General features: G+C 38.6%; 1 protein-coding gene across 1 annotated transcript; it reads left to right on the forward strand.

The window, feature by feature from the left end:
- The first annotated feature begins 1,031 nt into the window (after positions 1-1,031).
- On the forward strand, positions 1,032-7,577 carry atp6ap2 (ATPase H+ transporting accessory protein 2). The gene is made up of 9 exons (XM_079662795.1): positions 1,032-1,189; positions 2,687-2,817; positions 3,536-3,664; positions 3,783-3,878; positions 3,975-4,112; positions 4,473-4,526; positions 5,106-5,255; positions 5,353-5,472; positions 6,720-7,577. Exons 1-9 carry the CDS (start codon positions 1,114-1,116, stop codon positions 6,912-6,914), a joined length of 1,089 nt encoding a protein of 362 aa, XP_079518921.1. The 5' UTR covers positions 1,032-1,113; the 3' UTR covers positions 6,915-7,577.
- The last annotated feature ends 2,420 nt before the right edge of the window (positions 7,578-9,997 follow it).

Consider the following 9,997-nt stretch of genomic DNA (forward strand, 5'->3'; position numbering starts at 1 on the left):
GTGGCAGCCATCAAAAAAACATTTGGTCTCCATCAACCCCTGAGGGTAGTAATATCAGGCCCTTTAGCTGCTAAATCCTCCATTGTTTACCAACAAGTGTGTCTGTCTGTAAATGGTACAGACAGAGGCCATACGGAGCATTTTAGCTGAAAAAACAACCCAGACTTTTGAGGTTCGGTTCAGACTGCTGGACAGATAACCATGAACGCCCGACTATAGGTCTTGCTGTGATGTGATTTGGAAGGAATTTGTACCTTTATGCACACAACGGGCACACAGGTATAGCGTACAGAACATGACACGAGTACAAATAAATGAATGCATAAATACAGGAATAATTTAATAGAATAATAAAATAAAATAAAATCATAATGAAATAAATAAAATGCAATAATACAATCATAAAAACTAACTTGAAAAAAAAGATCTAAACATATTTAATATGATTTTTTTTTTATAAAAAAAATTAAATAAAGTGATGATAATAAGAATTAAATTCATTACTTTTTATAAACATTTTTATATAAAACTTGAACAAATATTGCATGAAAAGATGTCTGGCAACAACAAACAATTAAAATAACAATTACATTTTTTTTTTAAATGGGGACAAAGATTTTGATTATGTTTGCTGCTTTAAGAAAGAAACATACACAAAAACAGTCCACAAAGAGGACTTTTGTGTTCTCATTTCCTTTATTATCTGTTTGAGTTTTCATGTTTTGCTAGTAGATTTTGTGTCCTAAACGGTAGAATAATCACGAAAATTAAGCAAATGCAATACAAAATAAATGCTTGATGCAAAAGCTTTCAGACTTTAATTAAACAGGTGTTATAGTAAAACCACCAGGGGAAGTGTTAGGAGATGTGTGAAGTGATTTTTCTTTAAATGTGTTGTTTATGTGAGAAGCCATGTTATTTTCAATTGAATACTAAAAAAGGACAGCTATTCTACTGAGGAAACGATACAAACTTAAAATAGAGAGCTCCGCAAACATTTATTTTCCTGTAGAGAAATGGTTCCTCATATCTTTCAGTGACAGATATTTTCCCATCATCGTTTGCGGTTCCGTGACGTCGGGTCAGCTGATCTCTGCTGCACCAAGGAGAAAGATGTCGCTGACAAACTGCCGAAGGATGGAGGCTGTTTTATCCGTGGCGTTTGCGCTCTGTTTCTTTATCACAAGCGGTAAGTAATGTGTGAAGAAAGACATTCACGATTCCCGTCTTTTAGGATGTGTTTTTTCTTCTTAAATATAACATAATAGCGTCATGTCTCCACCGTTTTTGCAAATGGCAACCTAGCTTCGTTAGCATCGCCTTTAGCTTTCTAATACAACCTAAAGCCCGGTGTAATACTGTGATGTTAATGAATAGGAATGTGTGAAATCATATTGTTATACGGGTAGAATTGGAGTATCTAATACGATTAAGCTTTCAACAAGGGGGTTTAAATACATATCATATAGATAGCCCGTTGCTAACGCATTAGCAAAGCATTGAGGATAAGGATGTGTGTTGTTGGGGTTTACAGATTATTCGTGGTCATGTAAAATAAAGAAATACATGTATCTGCTTCCGCTATGTTGCTGGTTAGTAATTCACACAAGGCTGTGCTGGCATGTGACCGGCTGTTCACTGCTAGTTCCTCTTTAACATTAATCACAGGCTCTCTGTCACGAGTTAATGCCTCAGTGCACGGAGCTGTAGTGCTGGTTACAGTGGGTTCAGTTTACTATTACCTGTGAAGTCCAGTGGAGAAAACTGCTGTTTGCTGTAATGTGCATTTAACATAGCAGTGTTAATTATAACACTACACTGACACAAGGGACTTGGCCTCTCATTTAAAAGGGCCTGCTGTCTTAAATAGCAAAACATCAGATGACATTAATGTGTTTGAGTCTTCGTTTTCAGTTTAAAACACTTCAACTAACGTTTATTCTCATTATCAATTATGGTGCCGTTTTCTAGGTCACTTGATAAATCGTCTATAAAATGTGAAATGTCTATTCCAGTTTATCAGTCCACAGTAATGTCTTTTCAGAATGGGTTTTGTCATTACCAAAGCCACATATATTCCGTTTAATATAAGATCAATAAGATAAAAGCAGGAAATGTCTATGTTTGGGAGACAAAAAAAACCCATTTCCTGCTATTTCTGCATAAAAAACCGACTCTAACAATTATTTGTGACAGTACTAACCTATTGGAATCCATTCAAGAAAAACATAAATGTATTATATTATACCTAGGCCTATTTAGTTAGAAGGCATTAAGTCAATTGCGATGATATATGGCACAAATATAAACATTAGACTTTTATTATGAAATAAGGTCAGGTGGTAATGGCAGTACAGAATATTTCCTCATTTAGAGGTCACTGTCAATTTGTATGTCTGACTGGATACATGTTTTGGATTTCGATAAAATTAGTTGAAAATAAATGTTCAGGTAGTTAGGCAGAAACTGACTTTGCCTGTCATTATTATTCCCTATATAATAAATAAATGATACGTCACTCTATATTTAGGAGGAAAGGTAGATTTTAGACTCAATTGAAAATATATATACTCGGTTTGGCGTAGTAAATGTTTTCTTCCTGGGTTTCTACTGTGACTTAATATTTAATTCTTACATTTTCCACATGTTTGACTGGGATTGAACCTCCTCTCATTTTGTCTCACAGGTGTACATGGGGACAGTTTAACGGTGCTGCAGTCTCCAGACTTTGTGTCCTTCCAGAAAGGAGACTGGCCCATCTCTGGAGAGAAGATCCCTGACCTGGTGGCTCTAACCATGGGCTTCTCTGTTCAAGAGGTGCTTTCTTTTCTAGTTGCTATTCAAAAGAAGCTTAAGGGGCTCTGGTATATATTATAAAAAATAATGTATGCAATAACAATGCCAAAAACTATAGCGAGGTAATACCCCTTTCTTTCTTTATAATGTCTTTCAGACTGTCTGAACTGAACTACTACTACTACTTTAAATTGTGGGTAGGGTAGATAGCTCCCATTGTTCTGTGACCTGCCATTGTTCTGTGACCTGCCAATCATCCAACCGGGGGTCATATTTCATTAGGTGTTCATTTTTATCTGAAGTTGTACCCATGGATGTAGAAAAAATAGTTCTACCGCAAAGTTATTTTCTGTGGGGACTTCCGGCAACAATCTTGATTCTGATCAAAGGCCAGAAGACTCGAAAAAACATCAGCAAAGATGTTTTATTGAGAAGATGATCACTACGTGACAGAAGTTTTCAAAACCGTTTATGGCCCCCTTACTTCCAGTCCAACTCCAGTTGAGAACCACTGCTCTATACCATCTGCAGACAGACACACTTACATTCTAGCTGGTAAACAAAAGAGGATTTAGCAGCTAAAGGGCCTGATTTTACCCTCAGGGGTTAATGGAGACCAAAGGTTTTTTCGACAAGTTGTTTCGGCTGCCACGCAAAAGGCCAGAAAAACCAGTTTACTGCATGTGTAAGTTTGTGATTATGCGGAGCTCACCTTAACAATGTGTGTTCATTTGTACAGGATCTGGCCTGGCCTGGCCTTAAGGCTGGTCCGTTGTTCCAGCGTCCCCGAGCCAACGTCCTGGTGGTGGTGAGAGGAGTGGATAGCCTGGACATGCCTAATAGTGTGGCCTCCTACCCCCTGGAAAATGTGAGTCAGACGGGACTGTGGAGTTATGATGTTTTGCACATCAGATATCATATATTTCTGAACAATCCAATGTCATTTGGCTTAGTTATTCAGTGGTTCTTCTTCTTTGTTCTCACAGCCGGTTCCCTTCACCTTGGACAGTGTTGCAGAGACAGTCCACTCTCTGTTTGCTGAGGACACTCCTGTAGTGCTGCAGCTGGCCCCCAGTGAGGAGGTAATGAAAATATACTGAGACTGTACAGGGAATACTCACCATGTGTGCATTCACTCATGTGTTAGATTTTTGAAATGTGTTTGTTGTGTCTCAAAGAGGTTGTATATGCTGGGCAAAGCCAATGCTGTGTTCGAGGACCTGCCAGTGACCCTGCAGCAGATCCGCGCCCGCCTGTCCCAGGACGGCTCGGTGCTGGCCTCCCTGCCGCTCAACTCCCTCAGCAGGAATGCAGAGGTGAGTTTGAAAGGGCAATACCGTACACACTCAAGGCTATGCTGGCTGTTAACAACCACCATATGCTTTTTAGAGACACATCTGCGTCAACATGATGGTTGACTTTAACTGGGATATCACTATCCTTTTAATATACTTATTTACTATGTATATTTGCATATGATTAAAACAGATATCATTTTTTGTATTCTTGCTAGTACACTTAATAAAATATATATAGCACCAAAATACCTTTGATTCCTGAAGGTTCCTCAAATAAAGTGACTAGATTTACCTGATTTTAACTATTTCTGTTAACTATGTTCGTCTCACTGGAAGTCTCTTGTTTATTCTTACCTCTTAACTGTTTCTGCTTTCTAGGCTGATTTGCTCTTCCTGTCTGAGGTCCAAGTCCTGCACGATATCACCGCTCTGGTAAGTTGGCCGGTTTTGCTTAAAGGTCACCTATTATGCAAAATGCACTTTTTCATGTCTTTTATACATCAACATGTGTCCCCTCTGTGTAAAGAGATTCTGAAAGTTTCAGGAAAAAAGACCCTCTCTCTTTTTGTCCTGATCCATTTCTATAAAAACCTGTCAGAAAATGAGCTGATCAGATTTTGGCCACTTTATGTCATAACGATTGTTTGGCTTGTGTAACCATTAGCCAATCAGCAACCACGGTACCCCCCCACCTTATCACCTGAATCTCCTCCTAGAGCACCAGTGTGTTATTTTTAACCAAATATCTCTCAGAGGGGCGTGGGGAGGGGCTCCTTATTTTCATCTAAATTAACAGACAGAGAATCAGCACTTTTGAAGCAGGGCTGAAACAGAGGGGATTATGGGTAATGCTGCAATGATCTGTTTGGTGTTTGGAGTCAAACACTTCAGAGACATGTTTTGTATATATCTGAGACCTATAATATAATGATGATAAACAGTATAATAGGGGACCTTTAAACACTCTTGGATTATGGCTAAGATGTCTTTTGTCTTTTACATGTTTTCTAGCTGCAGAGACACAAACACTTGGCGAAGGATCACTCTCCGGACCTGTACTCTCTGGAGCTGTCCGGCCTGGAGGAGCTCAGCCGGGTCTACGGCCAGGACTCTCCTCAGTACCGTGACGCCACCGCCATCCTCGCCACCGTTCTGCAGAAAGTAAGTAGACAGTCTAAATTGGCCTTACTTACTTTTACATCCTCATTTTTATTTTAAATCTCTCATCTGTGTATAATAATACTTTTTCTCATTGTAGTTTGGAGAGGATGTGTATGGTCTATATGGCAACAGCACTGTGGTGGAGGTGGTTACAGTGAAGACCTTTCAGGCTCCTTTGACCAGGAAGTCCCGTTCAATCCTGGAATCCAAACAGATCGTAAGTCATGATTACTTGTTGCACGTCACACGACTACCTTCATTTAAACAACGTTTATTGCAGGGCTGTTGTATTAAAATCAGGGTTCTTACGGTCATTAAAAACCTGGAAAACTCATGGAAATTCAAAATGCTAATTCCAGGCCCTGGAAAAGTTATGGAAAACAATATTTTTCCCAAAGTTTTGGAAAAGTCATGGAAATGTAACTAAAGTTGCATCAAATATAATTTATATTTTAGCTAATCGCCCGACATAGTAATACTATAATGATAATAAATACTGTATCGTACAGTAATGAAACGTAAAATGGCATTTAACTGTCGAGGTATTTTGCTGGTGAGAGATTTTAGTTGCTTTAGCCTGTAGAAGCTAGTAAGCCTACCATTTGATTGGTTTTAGATAGGCATAACATGTTTCATATGCAGACCTTATTTTCCTGTTCCATGTTCAAATAAACCATTTTCAGTGGTTCTGAAACGGTCATGGAAAAGTCATTGAAAATCATTGGTGAAAAAGTGTATGAACCCTGTAGAATGCAGTAGTTGGAGTTAGTTCTACTTAATAAACTGGCAACTGCTTTTAAGTTTATGGTGTTTGCATATTATGCCATGTGGGAAATCTCCATAATCTGGAGCTGGTTTCATGGTCTTGATGGTTTCCCTTGTGCCTTTGATGCTATAAAAAAGTTAAAATGTGTACCGTGAAAAAAGTGCATGACAAAGCTCTATTGATGATTTAAAGTACCGTACATGTCTCGTGTTGGGGTGATGTTATCAATGGTGAGAAATATGAGACTGAAATAACAAAGCCTACACTGTTAGTATTTATTTCTCTGCTCTGTGTCATTGTGTTGTCTCCTGGGTTCTGTAGTGCCCGGAGTCTGTCTTTTTATTTTCTTCCTCCCAACCCCCATCCCCCCAGGAAGCCTTTTGCCTCCTGTCATGTCATCATAGAAAATAAGAGTTTGTTCTTAATTGATTTTCCTGGCTAAATAAAGGTTCTTCTACTACTACAGTGGGATTGCCGTTCTAGTCCATGCTTCTTAGTTTTTATGACTTAGGTCTGGAAACAAGGAATGCTTTGATCAGCAGCTCTTTAAAAAGGCTAATGGGAGTCAGATGGTGGGAGGTGATTCCTAATAGTTAGTAGATCTTAGTACATCCTGTTGCAATGCATGCAAAGTGATGAAGATGAAAAGGTTGAAGGTTTGTTATTTAAGTAATGCGTCTACTTTTATTACATTATAGAGCAACCCCGGCAGCCCTTACAACCTGGCCTACAAGTACAACTTCCAGTATGCTGTGATCTTCAACATTGTGCTGTGGCTGATGATCGCTCTGGCCCTCGCCGTCATCGTCACTTCATACAACCTGTGGAACATGGACCCAGGATACGACAGCATCATCTACAGGATGACCAACCAGAAGATCAGGATGGATTAGGTCCTGACCCATCAACACTCCCTCTGTCCTCTTTAATCCCTCCAGTGAATGTTTGTGTGTTTTGTGAGGTCTTGTTTAGTGAAACAAAATGTGACAACTTGAGGGGAGGAAGGGTTTAATATGGAGTCACCTCTTTGTTTACAATGCTGACATGATAACGGACAAAAAACATTGACATTTCAGTATTTGTTCTTACATTTGCCTACATAAATAAATCCTCCTACACTGATGTATACACTGAACCAATTCACCCTTCCTCCCTTCAACTTCAGCTCATTCCTTCTGACTTTGACTCCTCACTAACTATGTTTTGTTTTTTTCCCTGGTGATTGCAACTTTATTTTTTATTGTAAAAAATAGTGTAATATGAAAGAATGCGTCTGTTTCCGGTGTGAACTTGTTGTGGTTGTTTTGCTGTGTGAAGCTGTTTTAAGTTAAATGAAATCTATGTGTATATATTGAAGATACAAAGAAAACTGTATGAGAAACTGCTGTACTCCTATTGTGAAAAGATGTGTGCAGTGTTTATTCCAGGTAGGTTTCACCCTGCTTTACATGAATAGTTACTCATTATGATGGTTGTTAAGATTGGACAAGGATAATTTAAGCTCTGTCAATTGCAATAAAATGCCTGACAATAAATTATTACATGGATCACCCCAATTTGTTAACTTTCATTCATTAAAAAAAAAACAATTATTTACTTTTTCAAAATAACCTTTAACCTTTTTGTAAATATTAGAACTCTTATACTTGTGTAGTTTGATGTCATGTTTCAGATACGTTGTTAATTAAAACCCCTTGCGAACATTTGCTCTCTAACCTTAAAATAACTAATTTAAGTAACTCTTGAAATGATCCAGTATTTCACCTTATGCAGTTTTTACTTGTAATACTGTGGTATTAATGTTATACTTAAGTAAATGAATATTTCTTCCACTACTGTACCTATCTTACCATTTTTGGGTGCGTTCACACCTGCCTTGTATAGTCCGGTTGAATCGAACCCTGGTGCGTTTAGCCGCTTGGTGCGGTTCATTTGGGTCGGTGTGAACCAGGTGTGAACACAGTCCGAGACCTCTTAAGTGAACTAAACAACCGCACTCTGGTCCGCTAAAATAGGTGGTCTCGGAGCGCTTGCTTGCGAACTCTGGAGCGGTTCATTGCTGGTGTGAACGCAGTCCGCACCAAAACATAGGAAGCGTAGTATTTACGTGTCACAAGAACGCGGATATCTTCAAAAATATTTAGCGAAAGAGTCTTTCAAGACATCCGTGGTTGTTTAGTTAAAGAGGGAAGCAGAATTAAGTGTTGAACAGTGTCGTGTAAAGTAAAAATTCTCCGTCAGCTACATAAAAGTAAGAACACCTGTCGTCGGTGAAACGCCCCTCCTTACTGCAGAACGTCTCATATGTGTTATAATGTTTTTTAACGGACGTTGTGATCACAAGCAGGAAGATTATCTGCACTGTTGGACTGACTCATCTAAAAGCTCTCTTCTACGGATATGTGTCATGCGCTTAATATTATGCAATTGTGTAACAGCTAAGCCAATCAGAATGAGTGTGCAAGCTTTAAGCCCCGCCTTGGTCATTATCCGCGGAATGTAATTGGCTGAATGCTTTTGTAACAGCTCAGATTTTATAACACAATATTTAGAGTGCAGATAGCGACGTTTACCTGCAACGGAAGAGGTGACAATGTTAGGTTATACCGAATAGATACAAATAAGGAAACAACCATGGTCTGACTGATAATAAAAGGTAGGATTTATTTTCGTTTTGTTCTCTTCTCCCCCTGTATTCAACCTTTATGACCGCGCCCACGCCGCGGAGAGAGAAATATATGAAAACTATCAGCCTACTAATTACATGGAGTGGTGGGAAGCAGGCTACATTGGTTGAAATAGGCCTTCCTATACTTTATTCGATTATCCATTTCAAGTTACTCTACAAATGAACTTTGCTACATTTCACCGGGAAATATTTATATTTACTGAAATTAGAGGTATTTTTTGCTGTAAAATGTTTCTGAATACTACTTCTACCTCTTAATGTAGTATTAGTAATTATCCTGTAAGATATATGTGCTATATTTGTACCTATTAACAGTTATTTTATCGTTTGGCTTCACATCACAGCTAGCATGTACGTGGTGAGGAAGATCCGGGCCTCCATTGATGCAGGAGAGCAACTGGAAAAGCCCATCACAACACCATGTAGTGCTAGTGGTAAGACAACCTCCTCTACTACAACTTCTGCAAAAGAAACAGAAATAACTTCTAACAAATGAACCCTGTGTATACTCTGAACAATAAACTGACAACTCTTTAACTGTATGATCCCTGCATATCATACAGTTACAGATATTTGCTTTTTTTTTCATAGTCATCTTACTGTTTATTCTTCAGATCTTTGTGGAATGTTGACTGTGCCCCATGGCCATGCTACTGAATGGGACAGTTTTGGTTTTCGATCAAATAATACAAATCTAATTTAAGAATATTATTTGCCAAACTTGATATTTTTTTTACATGCTCAGACATAATTTAGCTTGATTTGACTTACCATTATGTCATGAAACATATCCATGAGAGTATAGGTACATAAGGAGTATTATGCTGTATAAGTAACTAACTCATATTGATGTTTATTTTCCACTTAGCTGGACACGAGTCAAGAGGAAGCATTACTGCGGCCGCTCTGATTCCAGCACCTGAGGAAGGTGTTGGTGGAGCAGCATGCTTGATGACGTCCTCAGGAACGTCTGTGCAAAATTCTGGCTCTTCCTGACGTTAAAGATCATGCTGGACACTGGAACTGTGGTCTCCGCAATGGATTTGGGCATAACAGTAAAACGGGATAATGGATCATTCAATGTTGTATATCCAGAACCGTTTCCATTTTATGGTCAACATATATTTGGCCAAACTAAAGTTGTACAAACAGACCCTTACAGACTTCTTTCCAGTGTCTATGCTGTACTCAGGGACCAATATCGAGCTAATGACAGACATCCTTTTTCACAGCACATTTTGTCTTACCATAGGAAAATAACAGATGCTACTAATAGCAATGACTCTT

Source organism: Notothenia rossii, assembly GCF_949606895.1.
Source record: "Notothenia rossii genome assembly, chromosome: 2".
NCBI lineage: Eukaryota > Metazoa > Chordata > Actinopteri > Perciformes > Nototheniidae > Notothenia > Notothenia rossii.

What these genes read in the sequence shown, in the direction of transcription:
- atp6ap2 (XM_079662795.1), top strand. Translation starts at nt 1,114, where the DNA reads ATGTCGCTGACAAACTGCCGAAGGATGGAGGCTGTTTTATCCGTGGCG. An exon ending in CCCTCAGCAGGAATGCAGAG is followed by an intron (nt 4,113 to 4,472) that starts GTGAGTTTGAAA and finishes TCTGCTTTCTAG; the next exon opens with GCTGATTTGCTCTTCCTGTC. An exon ending in TCCTGGAATCCAAACAGATC is followed by an intron (nt 5,473 to 6,719) that starts GTAAGTCATGAT and finishes ATTACATTATAG; the next exon opens with AGCAACCCCGGCAGCCCTTA.